The sequence below is a fragment of the Phodopus roborovskii genome, unplaced genomic scaffold (assembly GCF_943737965.1).
Source record: "Phodopus roborovskii unplaced genomic scaffold, PHOROB, whole genome shotgun sequence".
NCBI lineage: Eukaryota > Metazoa > Chordata > Mammalia > Rodentia > Cricetidae > Phodopus > Phodopus roborovskii.
The window spans coordinates 11,445,842-11,466,908 of record NW_026126448.1 but is presented as its reverse complement, the minus strand read 5'-3'; the positions used below and the strand labels follow the sequence as shown (position 1 = coordinate 11,466,908).

At 43.1% G+C, this 21,067-nt stretch overlaps 1 protein-coding gene across 1 annotated transcript in view; it reads right to left on the bottom strand.

The window, feature by feature from the left end:
- Trit1 (tRNA isopentenyltransferase 1) overlaps positions 1-18,352 on the bottom strand; it is a 46,723-nt gene extending 28,371 nt beyond the window's left edge. The window contains exon 1 of the mRNA XM_051188709.1: positions 18,146-18,352. Within this exon, the coding sequence (XP_051044666.1) occupies positions 18,146-18,319 (174 nt within the window). The 5' untranslated portion in view covers positions 18,320-18,352. The remainder of the gene's footprint in view (positions 1-18,145) is intronic.
- Positions 18,353-21,067: the final 2,715 nt, after the last annotated feature.

The following is a 21,067-nucleotide window of genomic DNA, read 5'->3' as shown; positions in this document are numbered from 1 at the left end:
TTACTACTTCTCTTGGTTAGAAAGAATGAGTATACTACAGAATCACAACAATTAGGCCTTGTAGCTTTATTTAGCAAAAATTCAGCTGAAGGGCTAGCTCAGCAGTTAAGAACAGGCACTGCTCTAAGACGAGAATCCAGTTCCCAGCATCCACAATAAGCAGCTCACAACCTATAACTCCAGTTCTGGGGGATCCACATGCTCTTTTGGCCTTCACTGGCACCTGCACTCAGATATCAGCACATGCATTCATGTGCATCCAGAGTAACACAACGAAAAAAAGAAATCTTTTTATAAAAATCCGGCTGTAGTCATGCTAAATCATTCCTGTATAAATAGAGAATATGTTCAGGCCAGGCGCCTTCAGTGCTACTGAGCAACTGTACACCCGGAAGTTTATGTCTTCGTTAGGGAAGGCAGTTGTGTGTACAGTATAAAGGTGCTCCTTACCTAGCTAAACCTTTCAACTGGCACGGTAAGTGTCTAATTTTTATTTTGCCTTAGGTTTCCTCATCGGTAAAGTGAGGATAATGAACACATCTTCACTGAGTATTCTGATAATTAGTTAATATATGTAAAGTGTTTAGAACAGTGCCAGCAGACGGTAAGTACTACATTAACTGCATGACATTATATTTAATATATTTAATTACTGGTGATTAAACATGATTTTCCTAGGCTCTTGGAGGTGAGCCCCCTGGCAAGCGTTTGAAAGGAAAGAACCACAATATATCAGAGCTAAAAGTATAACTGGCCTGAAAAGTGTTGGGAGGCAGAGGGCAACTTCAGAAGTTGGTTTTTTCCTTCTACCGTGTGGTCCTCTGGCTTGGCAGCAGCTCACTGGCCTCAGGAATGAGGCTATTTTAAACAGACGGCCGTGCCCTTCTTCTGGCTATCAGACTATTCAAATACTGATCCCCAAAGAACTGGAATTTCCCCAGGAATCCCATGCTGGGAGAAGGGAAAGACTGAACCCTGTGTCAACAAATGAGGAACTTGGTTGAACCCTAGTGCTACCGTACTCCTAGGACAGTATTTCAGAGCTCTCACGACTTGTCAGACCACCTGCAGGAGAGGCTGGAACAGTGAGGAGATGGCAGCACCATACCTTGACTAGAATGGGGGGAGTGTCACTGCACCCCATTCTTTATCTGTTCCTCTTCCCATTATGGCCACAGTGCAAAATCTGCTTTCCCTGCTTTTCACTACATCTGTCTGTTTAACTGGCCTATTAAAGATGACTGCAGGCTCCGGATGGTGGTGGAGCATACCTTCAAAAGAAGCAGAGGCAGGAAAATCTCCGTGAGTTCGAATGTTCCAAGCTACATAGTAAGACTGTCTCAAAAAATAAACAAAAGACAGGTGGCCAAACCCAACTATTGGGGCTGTCAGGGCCCTGGCTCTGTCTGACCCTGACAGCTCCAATAACAAAGGGGGCTTTAGACACTGAGACAATGTATGGCCCTCAGAGGTTAAAAGATTTACAAGTGTCTCTTAACAACATATTGACAGCTGCCGCTCTAACCCAGTAAATTTTCCTATCCTAACATGCCCAAAGAGGAAGGTGAAACCCAAAGAGTCATGACTTGTCCAAAGTTATACCTGTACATAGTAGCAGGGCTGAGAGTAAAGCCCAGCTTTCCAGCTAAACAAATGTGTCTGCTGGGTAAAAGGAAGACCTCGGAGTACCAACCAACTGTAGATTAGGAAAGGATGCTGCCTTTAGAAGTTTGCCATCAACAGTTGCTAGGATGCTTGCTAATTGCTGGAACCAGTAGCAGTACTATTGACTCCCCGGTGACCTGCAGTGACCCTAAAGTGCAGCAAAGGTTGAGAACCACAGTCAAGTGCTGGGCTGGGTTGTAAGATATAAACAAGGGAAGAGGAGGGCTGGGGAAACAGCTCATGAATACAGCACACAAGCATGAGGAACAGGGCTTGGATTTCCAGAACTCACATGAACTGCAGAAGTATGCAGCAAAGACGGGACCCTGAGCAAGCTGGCTAGCTAGAGTTTTGAACTGCAAGCTCCAGGTTCAGCAAACAGCCCTGACTCAATAAGTAAAGAGCAGAAGAATGAAGAGACCCAACATCAGCTTTGAGCCTCCAAACACCCCATATACATGAACACACTATCACACACATACATACAAAGGAAAATAAGAAGTAATGAAGGAAACAGGCAAAGAGAAGAGAGGGAGAGGACAGGGGGAGGGGATGAGAGTTGATAAAGAAGGGCTTCATGGTCATCTGCAACTGCCTAAAGGAATGTGTAGGGATCCCTGTGGGGTTGAATAGGAATGGCCCCAATAGGCTCATATATTTCAATGCTTGGCAATTTGGGAGTGGCCTTGTTGGAGGAAATGTACCTTGGGGGTGGCTTTGGGGTCCAAGCCAGGCCCAGTGTGTCTATCTTTCTGTCTATGTTTGCCTCACTCCCTGCCTCCCTTCTCTCTTCTCTGCTGCCTGAGAATTTTGATGCAAAACTCTTCGCTCCCTCTCCAGCATTAATCACATCTGCCTGTGTGCCGCCATGCTTCCCGCCATGATGGTAATGGACTAAACCTCTACACTGTGATCAAGCTCCAATTACTGTCCTTTGTAAGAGTTGCTATGGTCTTCTCAGCAAAAGGACACTGATTAAAGCAAACTCAAAGGGAAAGGAAGGAAAACAGATAGGGTAGCCCCAGCCCTTTTTTGAAACTCACTATGGAGTACAGTCTGGTCCAAATCCAAATAGATCCTCCTGTGGAAATCTCCAAAGTGCTGGGATTGCAGATGTGAGTCATCTGTAAATTCCACCACTTCAGAGAAGCATAAACTTCAGATGTGAAATTATTTTTAAAAGAATATTAATCTACAATAATATGCAAATTGTAAGTTTGTATGACCAAAAATGGGGGTGGGGCAAAGGACTTAAAAAACTACTACAACAAAGACAATACCAACCAGGTGTATTGGCACATATCTATAATCCCAGCTGTAAGTGGTACAGGTTTCTCAGGAGGGAAGAACTCAGGAGGGGCTACCTCTGCTCTAGAGGGAAGCCACAGGCACTGAGCAGGTGATAGGGTTATACAGGGTCTTGGGGGCAGCAGTTCTCCAGGCTGGACATTTCCACAGTGGGGATCGGTGAGATTTCAAGTCCTGAGCTTGGAGCAAACCCTTAATGGGTTTTGGTTAAGTTTTCTTTTCCTTGTTGTTTTTTTGTTTTCACCCAGAAGAAGTGGGCCAAGACCTCTTCTATACCAGCTCTGGGGAAGTAGCGATAGGAGGAATGAGTTCAAGATTTGGCTACCCAGTAAGTTTGAAGGTTGCCTGAGTTACATGAGACCGTATCTCAAAACAAAACAACAACAACAAAAACATGCCATGCAGTGGTGGCACACATCTTTAATCCCAGCACATGGGAGGCAAAGGCAGGAGGATCTCTGTGAGTTCGAGGACAGCCACAACTCTTACAAAGAGAAACCCTGCCTCAAATAGATAAATAACAAATACAAATAAAAATGAAACACACATACACCATCACCACCAACAACACAATGCCAAGCATAATACCCAGAAAGGCCTCACAAATCAATAAACAAATGAAAACATTTATACAGAAGTGAACGCAACAAATAAGAACAGCAAATTCAAAAGCAGAAAAACACAAAGGGCTAATCAATATACCCTTGAAGAGACAACTGACCTCCCACTAGAAAAAGGAGGAGGGGGAGAAAGGAGGGGAAAGCAGGCAGGCAGGCAGACTACTTGTTTACCAGACTGACAAGAATGAAAGATAGATAACATACAGGGTTATCAGCAGGGAAGCAGCAAGAAGACACACACACCATGGTACAAACTTTCTTCAAAGAAACATAATGTAATACAGACAGCTCAACAGCAAAAAGACAAACACCTCAATTTAAAAATAAGAACCAAATGATGTCTGGGGGAGGTTCATGCTTTCTAAGTAGAGCACTAGCCACTAGTAGATAGAAACAAGAGGATACCTACAACTCTGAGACCAGCCTGGGCTAGTTCAAAGTTACCCTAGGCTACAAAGAGAGATCCTGACTCAAATTAAAAACATAAACAAACAAACAAATAAATAAATAAAATGAGGGGCTACAGCTCTATAGCTCAGTGGTGCATCACTTGCCAGGCTTGCATGAGAACATGAGGCTCCCCTACACTGGAAGGAAAAAGTTAGCAGCTTTTTCAGAGTTGGGGCGAGGGGTGGGGGGGTGGGTGTTGGGGGGCAGGGCTAGGGCTTGTAGCTCAATGCTAAAACACTCACTTAGCAAGGGTTCCATCCCTATCCCTGGGGAAGAAAGTGACCAAAACCATCAAGAGTCATTAGGGAAGGATACATCAAAACCGAAGTTAGACACCACTTTCATAAGAACTAGAGTGTCTTTTAAAGGTTAATTTTTAATTCATTTAGGGGCAGGGAAGGAACATGTGCATGTCATGGTGCTTGTGTGGACTTCAGAAGACAAGTGTCCTAAGTCAGTTTTCTCCTTCCATCCAGTGTGTCATGGGGACCAAACTCAGGTTGTCAGAAAGTGTCTTAACCCACTGAGCCATCTAACTGGACCTAGAATCTCTTAAAATCTTTTCTTTTTCTCTCTTTTTTTTTTTTTTTTTTCCTTTCTCTTTCTTTCTTTGAGACAGGGCCTCACCATGTAACTCTCTGACTGTCCTGTAACTCACTCTGTAGACCAAGCTGGTCTCAAACTCACAGATCTACCTGCCTCTACCTCCCAAGTTCTGGGATTAAAAGTATGAGTCGCTACATCCAGCTTTAAAATAAAAAATTTAAAAGAAAAATAACAAGTATTAGAGAAGATATTGGAGAAATGGGCCAGATACACTATTAGTGGGAATGTAAAATTGGTGTGGTCACATGGAAAGGTTAGGAAGTTCCTGAAAGTTAAACACATAATTACCACATGACTTAGCAATGCTAGGTATATATTCAAATAACGGGGGACGGGTAATCAAAATAGGTACTTAACAAACTCATGAATATGCTTGTTCACAGCATTGTTTATAAAAGCCCAAAGGGCCAATGCCCATCACTTGCCTACTGCCTATCATATCATGTTCAGGGACCCAAGTTCAAGCCCCAGCACTTACATAATAAACATGACTGAAGGCAAACACAAAATTACACATTTAACTTGTTAGACTGACGTGTTCTGAGCTCTTCACATAAACAGGGAAGAGAAGGATGACTGGAAGATCCTGGCTGCTGGGGTAAGGGAAACGGTGAAGGTGCCTAACAGGACTGTGAAATTTTTCTAGGGGAGAATGTTTTGTAACCAGATAGAAGTATTAGTTATATAACAAGGTGAATTATGCCACAGAATCACTCATTTTAATTTAAATATAACCACAATTAAAAAACAACAACAGCATTCTCCTTAGGTCTGAGGGTGCAGTTCAGCCAGTAAAGCACTTTCTTGGCATAGACAAACTCTAGGTTGAATCCCTAGAACCACAAACAAACAATAAACAACAGAAAGAAGGCACAACAAATACCCCATAGACCTTACACAACAAAAAGTACATTTGAATCAGCAAGATGGTTCAGTGGGTAAAGATGCCTGCTGCCAAGCCTGACAGCCTGTGTTCAATCCCACATGGTGGAAGGACAGAACGACTCCCACAAAGTGTCCCCTGACCTACACACACTTTTAAGTACTTTGTTATATGCAAATTCAAACGTTATAGACTGGGGCTGGGTTAGCTGAGAGCTTGCCTTCATGCACAAGGATGTATGTATTTGGTCCACAGCACCTCACAGATGGATGTGCGGATCACTATATGGCAAATTCCAGGTCAATCTAAAATACACAAGATCTGTCTCAAAAGTAAAAACAAGGCTGGCTTGGCAGGCAAAAGTATTTGCCCCACAAGCCTGAAAACCTCACTGTGATCTTCTCAGAGCCCATGTGAAGAGCTGGAAGAGCTGGATGCCCACAGCGCACTGCATCCCAGCAGTCCTGCTGTAAGAGGAAAAGTGGAGACAGGTCAAGCTCATAAGCCAGGGAGGCCAGTTTTCCTGGCGAACCCTGCAACCAGACAGAAACAATCTGTCTCATCAAGGAAGGTAAAGCATGAGAAGTGACTCTACAAAGTTTTCTCTGACTTCATGTGACCATCCTAGCACATGGAAAACCCATCACCACACACACAAATACCACAACTATCTGGGAAACCTAGGCTAGACTATAAACTGCAACAATCCACCAATTTCAAATGTCCGCCATAACTGAAACAGGATGGGGAGTAGGGGCTGAATGCGGTGGTGCACGCCTGTAATCCCAGTATTTGGGAAGCTGAAGCAGGAGGATAACAGTTCAAGACTACCATAAGGACTTGCACATATGCGTGCATGCTCGTGCTCTCTCTATCTCCCTCTCTCACACTCACACACACACACAAAGTGAAAACAAAAGGAGCTTACTACTAAATTCTGTGGCTAAAATAAAACTACATAGCACTTGGTTTCAGGACAGCCAGGGCTACACAGAGAATCAACATCTTAGGGAGAAAAACAAAGGTCTAGAAAGAAAGCTCTTCCCAGAGCTGTGGTCAAGATCATGCCGTAAAAAATCAAGAAGCCTAAGAGGTTAACCAGGAGTTTTGATTTGGTCCCTGTTCATCCATTAAAAGATGGAAATGTTGAACAATTTCTATGGGAGATTAAAGTCAATAGAAAAACTGGAAATCTTGGAAATGCTGTTTTCATTGAAGGCTTGAAGAATAAAAAATCACAGTTTTTTCTGAGACTAAAAGGCATCTGAAATACCTTATCAAGAGATGCTTCAGAAGAATCTTGGCATCCGACAAGGAGACTATGACCTCTGCTATTTCCACATCAGCCAACATGAAGCTGGGTGAGCGTCTGAGCACTATTTGGCCTTTGTTCTTTAATAAAATGCAAGTATGCTATAGAAAGAAACCTAAAAACAGACTTCAATTATCAGTGAATCAAAATCATTGTACTCTAAAAAAAATTCTAAGGAAAAAAATGCCTAATTCATTCAGCCATGCAGAACCCAAGCTGCCTCTTTGACCCACTCTGCACTCAGTCACCAAAGTCACTCTTACTTCCCTGTTTAAACTCCAAACCTCATGGCATGACTTTTGAGAACCTCAACAATTTGTTCCTAGGGCCTGTGTTCCAGTTTCACCTCCTACAACAGTCCCTCAAGAACCCTCTCTGTCAGATGGTTGCCAGCCATCCCTGGTGTAGAAGGACATGCACTTCTAAGGAGACAGGAGACAATGCAATACCTTTGCTATGCTGTTTTCTTTTTAAAAATCAAGTTTTTGGTTTATTTATTCTAGGTGGTGAGCGTTTTGCATGCATGCATGTATGTATGTGCAGGAGGAGGTCAGAAGAGGGCATCAGATCCTCTGGAGTTACAGATGGGGATGAGCCACCTCTGACACTTAACTGTCACCGAGGCAACAGAGTAGTTAGTGCCTCAGCTCACAAGCCTCAAGCTCAAGCCTCATCTGTGCTCTCTCCCCTGTGGTTTCCTATTAGCCAGTACTCACTTCTCCTTTCTAACATCCTTTCTAACAGGCTCTCCCTGTAGCAGCAAAAAGCGACCATATATGCAGAACCTACACAAAATAAAACTACATTTAATATGGAAGTAAACCAAGTGACCTAGAAACACATTATCTACACACATGCACAACTCTCTACATGTGAAAAACATTTGATATCTCCTTCTTGGCTTCTTGTCATGTCTAGTCATTTTAGGATTGTAGCCACTGGTAGCGATAAAAAGCCTCTGGATAGCCTGTCTTTCTCCTGGTTAACAGATCTTTGTGCCTTTTATCTGAGTATGAAGCCACTATGAGGCAGCACCATCCCATCTCTCCTTTCAGATCTGTCCCCATGCCTCCCAGATCCCTTGAGCACTATCAGACAGACAGTCCTTTAGTACAAAACACAGTTCCTAAATTATGTCCCAAAGCAGACAAAAAGAACACAGAGTTCCACATCTATTAGCCGACACAGAGCCTGTTGACTAGTCTTGTCTGCCAAAAGCTGTTTGCCTCTCTCCTGCAGCTTTGGAAAAAAGGGAACTGTGCTCCTATGTCCAATATTGCTTCTCCCCAGGACTTAAGAATTAAGGTATCAGAGCCATTTCCTCTCTATAAACCCAAACAGAAGGCTCTACCTCCTCTTAGCATACACTCGGAAGTCTCTGTTTTCAAGCAGGCAGTGCACATGTTCAGCAACTGTTGCCTTCAGGTTTCAAAGCCACTGAAAGTGATGCGCTCCACCCTGGATTTGCATGCCAAGATGACAACTCAGGCTGAAAGGAAGACCTTCAGTATCATCTTCCTGCACTGGATCAGACTCTACAAATGAGTCTGAAGAGTCAGGTCCAATTTCCAGGTGTGCAGATGTCTTTCGGTGCGATCTCTTTAATCTTTCTGGACCTCAGTTTTTCCATCCTGGAAAGCAAGGATTGTGTTACTGGCCTCCCCTTGAATTCTGACTCTCACTGCAACATGAGAATACTTATGTTTCTATACATTGAGAAACATCCGGTTTTGGAAAAAAAAAAAACTGAACTATCAGTAGTACAAAAAGGGTAACTTCTGTCAGAGCCACACAAAAATGCACAGGACCCAGAAGGAATCCCCGAGACAGTGATCTCTCAAAGAGTCTCTGACACCATACTCCACAGACCACAGGCCTAAACCAGTATGAAGCAGGCATTCGGCTGCCAGATGTTCAGGTCATTGTTTATCGGGGTCTCTAGACAAAGCCCATTTCAGACCTGTAACCCTTAACAGTATGCTGTTATTTCATCTCAGTGCTTAACTTTAGCACTCACTACCTCCCGCCCTTCTTTCTATCCAAGCTGGCTCATACTCATGGGAATACTCCTGCCTCAGCAATATTAAAGCCATTAAAACACTTACTTATTCAATGCTTATTAAAAAGTCTTCCCTAGAAAAGTTACTTGCAAAAGGTTGCCATGGAATCCGCCTGCCTCAGGATCACTACTGCTGTGATAAACACCATGACCAAAAGACCTGGAGAGGAAAGGGTGTATTACATCTTCTAACTCTCGGGTCACACTCCATCACTGAGACAAGTCAAAACAGGAACCTGGAGGCAGGAACTGATCAGAAGTCATGGAGGGGTGCTGCTTATTATCTTGCTCAGTGCGCTTTCTTATAGCACCTGAGACAACCAACCCTCAGGTGCCATAGTGAGCTAGACTCTCACCCATCAATCAAGAAAAACACCTCAGGCCAATCTGGGAGTATTCTTGGATATCAAGTTGACAAAAAATTACCAAGGATAGACCCTATGGTTAAATTAGAACAACGAGTAATAAAAGTTCAACATGCAAGACAATTAAGACAAAGGGCTGAGGCTCAAGATCAGAAGAGTTTACAGGCTGAGCTCAATCCCTAGAACCATGGGGGCAGGGGACTGGAGAGATGGCTCAGAGGTTAAGAGCACTGATTGCTCTTCCAGAGGACCTGTGTTCAATTCCCAGTAACCACATGATGGCTCACAACCATCTGTAATCTGTAATGAGATCTGATGCTCTCTTCTGGCCTACAGGTGTACATGCATGCAGAACACTGTATACATAATAAATAAATCTTTTTTAAAAAAAGGAAGGTGGGGGGGGGAGGAGAAAGCAAGGGAGGAAAGAAAAGTCTTGCCAAATTCAGTAGCACATAATCTTGGCACTGCATATAATCTCAGCACTTCAGACAACTCCTAGGAGTTAAAGGAAGGAAAGTTGATGGTGTTTTGCAAGGGCTGGAGAAATGGATCAGTGGTTGCTATGCAAGCATGAGGACCTGAGTTCAGATCCAACAACCATGTACAGGCCAGGGGAGCAATACACATCTCTGACCCCAGCAATGGATGGGATCGAGACAGATGGGTTCATTGGCTAGTCAGTCTAGCAAAACTCAGCAAGCACAGGTCCAGTCAAAGACTGTCTCAAAAAATAAAGGGAATAAGAGAAGCGGCTCAGTGATTAAAAGTATTTGATACTTTTACAGAGGACCTGGGTTTGGTTCCTAGCACCCACAAGGTGGCTCAAACTATCTGCCACACCAGTTCTAGGGGATCCAGTGCCCTCTTCTGGTCTTAACAGGCACTGCATGCACATGGCATGCACATGCGAGACACACACACACACAACACACATAAAAATTAAACAAATCCTTAATATAATAATTAACAGACGAGAGGTGGTGGCTCATGTTTTTAATCCCAGCACTTGGGAGGCAGAGGCAGGTGAATCTCTTGAGTTAAAGGCCAGCCAGGTTTACAGAGTGAGTTCCAGGACAGGCTCCAAAGCTACACAGAGAACCCTGTCTCAAAAACAACAACAAAAACAAAATAAAACAAAAGGGAAAAAAAAAGCTGGAAAGCAACAAAGAAAGATGCCTGACATCAATCTGTGTGTGTGAGTGAGAGAGAGAGGGAGAGATAGAGGGAGAGAACTTTACAATTTTGTTTATTTACTGGCACATTTTTCTGAATATAAACATCCAAGGAGCTTATATTAAAATATTAAAGGAATATTAAAATGCAAAAATAATAATCACAGGGACTATAATCTAGCTACTTGGGAGGCTGAGGTAGAAGATCACTTGAATCCATGAATTTGAAACCAGCTTGGATAATACAACCAGACCCCATCTCAAAACATAAACAAATAAAAATAAATAAAACTCCACTTGGAAACTTGAAAAGCCTTTCTAATCATCACTCTCCACTTTTCTCCCTTTCATCTGTGGCTGTTAACAACAAGGAGGTTTCCAGCACTGTCTGGGCTCCCTACAGACTACATTTCTCTTTGTCTCAATAAACTCTCATCTTGGGTACCAGTCTGATGCTAAATCCTACTTTTTTGGCTCTACCAAGTTTTAGACCCTAATAACACACCCAGCTGAGGACACACTACTCTGCTCAAAATTCCATCTGACACACATCACCACGATCCACATTAAGAATTTTTTTTTTTGTGATTTAAAAAACAAAAACTCAGGAGAGTTCACATATGCCTCAGAATCTTTCAGAAGTCAGTTCTCTCTCACACCACCATGCTGGTGCCAGGGATCAAACTCAGGTTCTCAAGCCTAGCGACAAGCACTGTTACAGCTGAACCATTTCAATGGCCCTGCTGACTGTTCTTTGAGCCAGGACCTCATGTAGCCCTGACCTCAAACTCACTATACAGCTGGAAATGACTTGAATTTCTGGTCCTTCTGCTTCTGCTTCCCAGGTGTTGTTAGTTTTTACACTGCCTAAGTGTGAGGGATGAGTAGCAGCACTCTCTGTGACAGAATGCTACATCTAAAGAGGGAAATCACTACATACGTAAAGCAGAGAACTATGCTCAGTGGCAGATCGACACATCTTGGGCATAGTTCCTGGGCTGTTAAATAATGCCTACTCTATGTTACTTACTGTGACAATTTAAAGAGTGCTAAGGGACTTGAGAGATGGCACATCAGTTAAGAACATTTACTGCTCTAGCAGAAGATGAGTTCGGTTCTCAGCACCCACATGGTGGCTCACAACCACCTATAACTCCAGCTCTGGGGAATGTGAAGCCCTCGTCTTGCTTCCATGGGCACCCCCACACATTAAGCATTCACACAAACAATTATTACACATACATTGAAGCCAAGGAGCTGGAGATGGTTCAGTGGTTAAGAGCACTGGCTGCTCTTCCAAAGGACCTGGCCTTGATTCCCAGCACCGATGCAGTGGCTCAGAGCCATCTGTTACTCCAGTCTTAGGGGATCCAATGCCCTTTTTTGCCCTCCACAGACACCAGGCATGCAAGTGATATACAAATATGCATGCAGGCAAAACATCCATACACATAAAAAATCATGATAATTTTAATTTTTTTAAAGAGTATAAAGCCCTAAAGCAGTGGTAGTGTACTCCTTTAATCCCAGCATTCAGGAGGCAGAAATAGCCTCTATAGAGGGAATTGCAGGACAGCCAGATCTACACAGAGAAACCCTGCTTTGAAAAACAAATAAGCAGCTAAATAAATAGAGTGTAAAGCCAAATGTAGGAGCACACACCTATAACCCCAGAATTTAGGAGGAAGAGGCAGGGGAACAAGGAGTTCAAGATCATCCTCTTGGCTCTCCAGTTACATACTGAGTTTGAAGGCAGCCTGGGCTCCTTGAGTATTTTTCTTCAGAGACATTTTGTTTACATATTTATAAAAGATGTTCTGCTAAAATATTGAAAAGAAGTATATCCAGGGGTTGGAGAGATGGCTCAAAGGTTAAGAGCACTTGTTCTAGCAGAGAACACAAGTTCAATTCCCAGCAACCAAATTGTGGCTCACAGTCATTATTCCAGTTCCTGGGGGGAAAATCCTATGCCCCCTACTGGCCTCTGCCGGGCATTGCATACACATGGTGCACATACATATATACAAACATATAAAATATACATGTGTACATGCATACTTAAAAGAAAAATAATATACATAAAATAAAAAACTTTTTTTTGAGTAGTATCTCCATTTGAGAAGCTGAGGCAAGAAGATTGTAAGTTTGGGGCCAGCCTGGACTACACAAGGAGGAGATCCTGTTTCAAAAAACAAAATAACAACAACCAAATGCATCCTTTCCTTCTACTGGCTAGAAAATGAGCTCTAGTTTTAACAAAGCGCAGAGGTTAGCAAAGACAGAAATGAAGAACTGAGTGTAACTGGGCATACTCAGCTAATAGGACATGGTATTTTATTGTATGTATGCATTTAAAAGTTAAAAAAAAAAATCAAAGATCAGCTGAGCAGTGGTTACATACGCCTTTATTATCAGCACTTGGGAGGCAGAGGCAGGTGGATCAGAGTTCGAGGTTAGCCTGGTCTACAGAGTTAAATTCCTGGAATTCCTGGTCAGCCAAGGCTACACAGAGAAACCCTGTCTCCAAAACAAACAAGCAAACAAATCAAAGATCAGTGTTTTCTAACTGGGACAAAGAAGAAATGTTATGAACTACAAAATTAAACAGTCTAAACAGTCTAAAATTAAGCACAGTTCAGAAAGATCAAAAATCTTCTATTTTTTTACATATTAATAATCCTCAAGGATAAAGGAAATTTAATCCTCATATTCTAGTCACAATTCTAATGTGCCTGCATGTACCCAAGAACCAGAAGAGCAACAGTGTAATAAGGGAGTTTGAGAGAACTAACCAGAAAAGCACCTGGAGTCTGCCTCCCTGTCCCCACACCAGAACCCAGAAAATACTGAGGCTGCAGAAACCAACAGCCCCCATCAACAGCTCCCACTTGCCCCTCCTTAAGGCAGCACCAAATGGAGCCTGCCAGAGCCAGAGGATCTGAGAAATTCACTGTTCAGCTTAGCTCAGCTGTGCCAGCCAAGTCACTCCATAATTAATGTTCTTGTGCTTGGTCAGAGATACTTTTTTTACAGTGGGCAGGAGTCAACACATGAACTCATGAGTGAACTACTCAGTTCTAAACAAGACATCTGTATCAAGCCCCACAAGGCTCTGGGAACATCGAAGGGGTGGGGGTGGAGCAAAAAGATTGTTTAAGAGCTGAAGGATGGGATTGGACAACATGGTTAAGAGCACTGGCTGCTCTTTCAAGGACCCATTGATCAATTCCCAGCACCCACTCAGTGGCTTACAACTATCTATAACTCTAGCTCCAAGGGATCTGATTCTCTCTTCTGGCCTCCACAGACACTGTATGCATTTAGTGTGCAGACATACATGCAGGCAAAATGCTCACACACAAAAGGAAAGAAAGGAAGGAAGGAAGGAAGGAAGGAAGGAAGGAAGGAAGGAAGGAAGGAGGGAGGGAGGGAGGGAGGGAAGAATTGGAGGATTGATAGGGGAATGTCATTCTGTAAATATGTTTCTCTTATTGGTTAATGAATAAAGCATTGTTGGCCAATAGGAAAGCAAGATAGGCAGGACTAGGAGACAAGGAGGATTCGGGAAGAGGTAGGATTGAGATTCAACATGTAGAGATAATAGAGGGAGAACAACTCCGGACCCTCTCTCCGATAAGACCACATGGAAATACTTAGATTAATAGAAATGGGTTAATATTTAAGGCAGAGCTAGCCAATAAGAAACACTAGTAACAGGCCAACAGCTTTATATCTAATATAGCATCTCTGTGTTATTTGGGGCTGGTGCAGCTAATGGGACCAAGCCGGCGGGAAAACCTGCTCATAACAGAATGTCCTTCTGTGTATATGTTTCTCTTATTGGTTGATGAATAAAACACTGATTGGCCAGTAGCCAGGCAGGAAGTATAGGCGGGGCTACCAGATGAAAAGAATTCTGGGGGGAGGACAGATAGGAGCTGCCAGGGAGATTCCATGTGGCTGCTGAAGGAGTAACATACTGGAGTATTCTCTGGTAAACAAAAACCACATGGAGAGAGCTAGCCAATAAGAAGTCTGAGCCATTGGCTAAACCGTTTATAACTAATATAAGCCTCTGTGTGTTTATTAGGGACTAAAGGGCTGAGGGACCTAGGTGGAACAGAAACTGCCTACAGAGAATGGCAAAGAATGCTATCATGATGGCATCTGAACATGATATAACTGTTGCGCTCATGAACTTATAGCACCTATGATAACCTACAAAATCAATGCAGTCATTTATTGTGGATGGAGGAGACTCATAGGACTCCAACCCTAGCTGAGATGATATTTGCAAGTGGCTGCTGGGGGATGGGAGTAATTTGGGGCTATGGCCACTGATGAGTTAGCCAGACAATGCTAATTGGACTCAATGGGTTATTTAAAAAAAAAAAAAAAAAAAAAAGAAAAGAAAAAGTAAAAGAAAGAAAAAAAGAAAGAGAGAAGGAGGCTGTGAATGGGGAGGTCAGTTCTGGAAGGGCCCAGGGGAGCGGGAGTTGGGAAAGTAGTGGAGTTCTGAGACAGACTGTCTCAGAAACAAACAAAATGGATGTGCTCAAAAGATGTGCTATTGGGGACTAGGAGCGTAGTTAATGGTTATGTAACTGTCCTAGCATGCCCTAGGTTTGCTTCTTAGCACCACAAGGAAAAAAAAAAAAAAGTACCAATTTAATGAACTATTTTGTAATGTATGAAAGGTCTACCACATTGTCAGCAGTATGAAACGCAGTATCTAATGTCCTACTCTATAATGACAAAGAACCTGATTTACCCTTATACAACATAGCTTTGAGTAAATAACCATTCCTGAGACTATAAAAGCCACTACAGAGGCTACCTAACCCCCAACCCTCATTACCAGAACCCATTCAATTACTTAAAAATTAACAGAAGTTAAAATGATTAGCTAGGCATGGTAGCTTGTGCCTATAATTCCAGAACTCCAGGGACTGAGGCAGAAGGACTGCTACAAGTTTGAAGTCTGTCTGGGCTACGGAGTAAGGTCCCATCTCAGGAAAATAACAAAACAAAAAAGAAAGATTATTTAGAACGTGTCTGACAGGGTCTAGGTTTGATACATGAGGGATGATTTCTGAGAAAGGTATGAGCAAAGAAATGGAACAAGTTAGATGTTTACGAAGAAGCAGGAGGATCAAATCCAAAAGTCCTGGAATATACTCCTGTCTACAGCACTCCTTACATATCCACCAACAGACTTCACCTTGGATGCCCTGTAAAATCTTCCTGACTTGGAGGTTGCCCATTCTCCCAGGCCTAACTCTAAAATCCTGTATCACACTGGGCTTATTATTCTTTCTGCCTTAACTAGAACATCTCCACTAATGCTAAACCAGCCCAGAATTACAGAACACAAGGACTGGAATGGTTCTTAGATATATCTTAGGTTAGTGCAGCTCCATCTTACTAAATCCCTTGGTAATCATTCAACACACTTGAATTTCTTCATATGCTCCTCCCAACCATTATGCACACTGCTTACAAATCAGTGTTCCTGACACACTGCTCTTATCCTACACTCATCTCCCAGCATCTGTGATGCTGCCCTACGGAAGTCTCTTCACTGCCCTATATACACTGTTCAACCACTCTGTCATCTTTTGTGTTCCTTCGTATTACATGCCTTTTTTTTTTTTTTCCTTTTTCCATTTTTCAAGACATGTTTCTCTGTAACATTTTCCTATTTTTTCCAACTTTTACTTTATTATATTTCTGTTTTTGAGACAAGGTCTCAATATGTAGTTCTGGCCGGCCTAGAACTTCCTCTGTATACCAGCTTGACCTCCAATTTATGGTAGTTCATGTGCCTCAACCTGCCAAGAGCAAAGATTACAATGAATGCCACCTTGCCCAACTTCAAGCTCTTCTTTCTGAAAATTCGTATTTACTTAATCATTTGTTCTTTTTGAATTTATGTGTGTATAAGTGCATGTACCTGTACAGACATGCATGAGGAGGGCAGAGAGGTCAATGTCACGCATCCTCAATCACTCTCTACCTTCTGTCTTGAGACAGGGTTTCTCACTGAACTCAGCACTCACCAGCTGACTACACTAGCTGGTCAATGAGCTCTGGGGAATCCTCCAGTCTTACAGGGCCCTGTGCTAGGGTTACAGATGTGTGGTACAATATCTGGATTCTTCATATGGGTCCTGGGGATCTGAACTCGGTCTTCACACTTGTGTAGCAGACACTTTGCTGACTGAACTGCCGCCCCAGGCTTGACCCTTCTTTAGAGACTTTCCATGCCCTTCACTGATTTCTCCCGTCTCAAGAATTCTATAGCATGGAATAGTTTATCATGAAATCCAGCACTTGTTGTGTATTCTTCTGAATCTGCCTACCTGCCAATGTTCTGTAAATAGTTCTATTCATTTATTAGTTCTGCCTTGTGTCATGTTTACCCAGACTAAAATTCCCCAATATAAGGAGTATGGTCTTCTCTGCACACACAAGAAATAACAGCTGTCATATTTTTCACTATTACCATATTTTTAATACTTATCATAAGTTGTATTAAGTGCTTCAATACTGTACTTCATTTAATCATATTGATATTCTTCCTATTTTACAAAAGAAGGAGCAAAGGCATCTTTGTTCAAGTCAACCTGATGTTGGAAAAAAGAATGCTGAGATTCAAGCTAAATTTTATCAACCAACACACAAAGCAGACAGCAAACAATACATGTTGCATTATCCTACCATTTAGTATATGTTGGTTGCCTATCATTCACAAATGAAAAATGGAGGTAAAAACCATGCCAGGAGCCTTAGGAGATAGACTGGGGTAAAGAATTATCCTTTCTGATTAGTGCTCATCCGTTTAGGTTCAGTGACTGATTGTGTCTTTGAACATGCCTAACAGCCTTTGTAATCCTCGCATTCACCCAAAATGTCACCTACTCTCTAGCACAAATGCTCCCACATGAGATGAATACTACATTCCTTCTGCATGTCCTATCTCAAAGAGGACAAAAGGGTTAAAACAAACAAGCAAACAAACAAAAACCCCTCAGTTTCAGCCAATATTTACCACAACTGCTGACTTTCTTCAGAGCTGGCTACCCTGCTCTCCAATGCAACACTCAGACATCTCACTTATTTATCACTTCAGCCTTGTGACTTAGGCAAATGACATTTCTTCCACTTTACAAATAAAATCATGCTCAAATAAAGAACACTTGTTAATCTGAAGTCACGCGGCCAATGGCTGCCTCTCGATGCAATCCGGGTCGTCTGACTCTTCTGCTGTCCAGGAAGACACTCACAGGTGGCATCTGATTTATCCTGGTCTCATTGGGTTAGAATTAAAATTATGGCTAAAGTCCTGGAATAATTTTCATTTTTTGAAATTCACCGGATATATGTTAACCTTATACGTTCAAATACCTCTCCTTCGCTTATTTGCAATGTGCCACGCACGAGGTCGCTTCACCTTCCCAAGCCCCAACATTTTTCATCCATAAACAAAATTACTGGTAGTATCTATGAAATATTAACGGCCTGAGAAGTGATCACAACATGCAGTCGACACTGTCTGCCACTAGATAGGTGTCTAGCAGGTGTAGGTTCCTTTCATCTGCACCCCCACAAGCCTCGGGCTTCACTCACGCGACAAGGTGTCGATGAGGCCCGCACTCGACCTCCAGGGTTCCCAGGCCCTCGGCCAAGCACGCTGCCATACCTGCATGGAGTCAGCGCTGACGATCTCGCCGCCGAGCCGCTGGCCTAGTTGCAGAGCCAGGGTGGACTTGCCAGTGCCAGTGGCCCCGAGAATCACTACAAGTGGCAGTGTTCGCTGCAGGCCCCGGAATCCAGAGCTCACAGGAACCGCTCGTGCAGCCGCAGCCGCCGCCATCTTGAAGAGAACTGCGCATGCGCCGAAGCAGCTGTCCCCATGGCAACAGTCCGTGCGCCGGCGCGGATCTCCGGCTCTGAAGGGAGGGTGCAAAAGGGGAGGAAACTGCGGGACAAAGGTGCCAAGCTTGGGAGGCTTATGATATAACTGCCTTCGGCTAGCTGGGGTCAACTCAACGACTTGCGTTCTTAAATGAGAGATGGCAAACCACCTAAAATATTTCTGTCTACTTTGCGCCTAGGCACCCAATTCGTTTTCTTCATAGCATTAATTCCAGTATAAAACTGCATAATGGGTCTCGGGTTTATTGTCTAAGGTCTACTACAGGCTGTTAGTTTCACAAAGGCAAGCGGCAGTTCTGACTAGGCTATTGCTGTATCTTCTGTGCCTAGCACAGACACCCAATAATGATTAAATAGACAGGAAAACGACTTGCCCACTTATATGAGAGCTAATAAGTTAGAGACTGGCATTCTTCAAAACCAGATCTGTCCAGTTCTCGGGCAAGGCATGACTCTAATGTTTTAATTCCACAGTCATTCAGACACAACCAGAAAGCAGGACAAAACTTTCCATCGGTACAGCCAAAGCCGTCCAGAGGTAGGCTAAGAACAAAAGAACAAGCAAGTGAACAACGGCCACAAAATTAGAAGAGGAAGTGGGGGCGGGGGGACAAAAACGACAGAAGAGATAAAGCAGATTTAAGTTAGGAAAAGAAATATCAGAGCCAAAGATGATCAAAATTCAAAAGATTTCACACACCCATTTAAGAAATGGATTTAAGGGTCCAATAAGATGGCTCAACAGGTAATGGTGGGTGCCTGCTGCCAAATCTGACGACCTGAGTTAAATCCCCAGGATCCACATGGTGGAAGGAGAGAACTGAGCTCACTTCTGTGTACATACACAGGCAGACAGACAGATGCACACAATGAATTTTAAAATTAATTCAGAATGCCTGTGGAATCAGGGGAATCTTCATTCAAGTCCCAGCTCTCGGACTTATTATCAGCTGTATGACCTTCCATTAGCATCACTTTTCCCTCTTTGTCTGGAAATTGAACCCAGGGCCCCCTGGATGCTCAACATACACTCTAGCACAGGGCATACCCCCAGTTCCTTACTTTACCTCTTAACCTCAATGATTTTATCTTTCAATTAATTCCTCTGAGGATTGCCATAAGGAAAAGTGACATAGTGTCTGGAAAGTGCTTGCTACAAATGCCCTGGCACATAACAGCCACCATTTGTTGAACAGTTTGTATTATTTGAATTGTACAACCCCATCTGCCTCCCTAAATAAGTAAGAGCAAAAGCCTAAGGGCAGGGAATATTTCAGTAATGTGTAAAGACACTTAAATACCCCTTCTGCCAACTTCTATCTAGTTAGGCAGTTTAAGGGGTCTGAGGGTGCAGATTAATGGTAGAGCATTTGCCTAGCAAGCGTGAGGCTCAGGGTTCAATCAGCACTTGAAATGGGGAGGGAGACATAAATGTTTTTCTTCTGAGGCTGCCTCTGTCTAGCTCCCAGGTAAAGCCAGAATTCTTTGTGTCAAAGTAGTGTCCCCCCTAGAAATCCGGAGCATATGACTGGCCTTCCTATAATGACTGCCATTACATTTTTTAGTCATTTGAATCTCCTTAGGCAAAATGGCCACTCTTGCCAACCTAAGCTAAACCATGTAGCTACATGTATTGTTTGGGAGACCCTCCCATTTCTAGTTCTTGATCCCTAGTACCTCCTTTATTCAACCCAAGCTATTTTGATGAAAAGCCTGTTCTCTCTAATTTGTGGTATCTGCCTGGGGCTAAGTTTAAAATGGAGATGTGTGGCCACATATTGGCAGACACTCTCACATGATGGTTGTTAACTGTAGAGCCTTTGCCTGGAGACTTTCAGAGGGTATGGTTACCATGACAACCACTAGAAAGATGGCAGGCCAGAGGAATGATGCGCATAAAGGGAAAGGGGAGACCTGATTTCATGATGACAGTCTGATGGTGACAGACTATGCTCACTCACAGACGGGGCTAGCACTGTCCAAGTCATGACTAGGTGACTGTTACTAGAGAAAGAGAAAAACAGGAGGGTGGAATTTACCACCAAGAGACCAGAAAAGGAAGAGGCTGGTTACCAAGGCAACTGGAGAGAAAGGAATGAAAAAAATAAGCCTTCACCACAGCAGCAGAAAATTGCTTCTAGCCAAGCAACACAGGGCTGTTGCTATAGAAACAAGGAGAACAGGGATCCTGTAGACCATGGGGAGAATTATCACTGAAATGCTGAGCAGCAAAGACTCCTAAATCAGAATGGAGCCTGTGGTCCAAAACAAATGAGAAGTGAGGGGAAAGCATAGCGCTGTCTCCATTCATTGCATTTCTACTGGTCCTACCGAAAGAAAATAAGGGCATTAGCCCCCCTCTTTTTCTTTTATTTGTGATTCTACTGTAGTGATCTTCTGAACTCTGAATTATACTACAAACAGTTCCTGAAAGATATCCCGTAATTCGAAATTCAAATCAGAGGCATTGTGTTCAAGGGGGAACTAGGAAATGGAAGTCTATGACCAGGGCTTGATAAGATCTTCTGAGACAACAACAACATAAAGCCTTCCAACGGGAAGCATTGCAGGCTAATACAGAAATAAAAGAAGAGCTGTTTGTATTCACACTCAGGTATTGAACTTGACCCCTCTCTTCCGTGAGACCAGGTGGGAAGAAACTCACTCTGGTCTGCAAGGAGGCTCA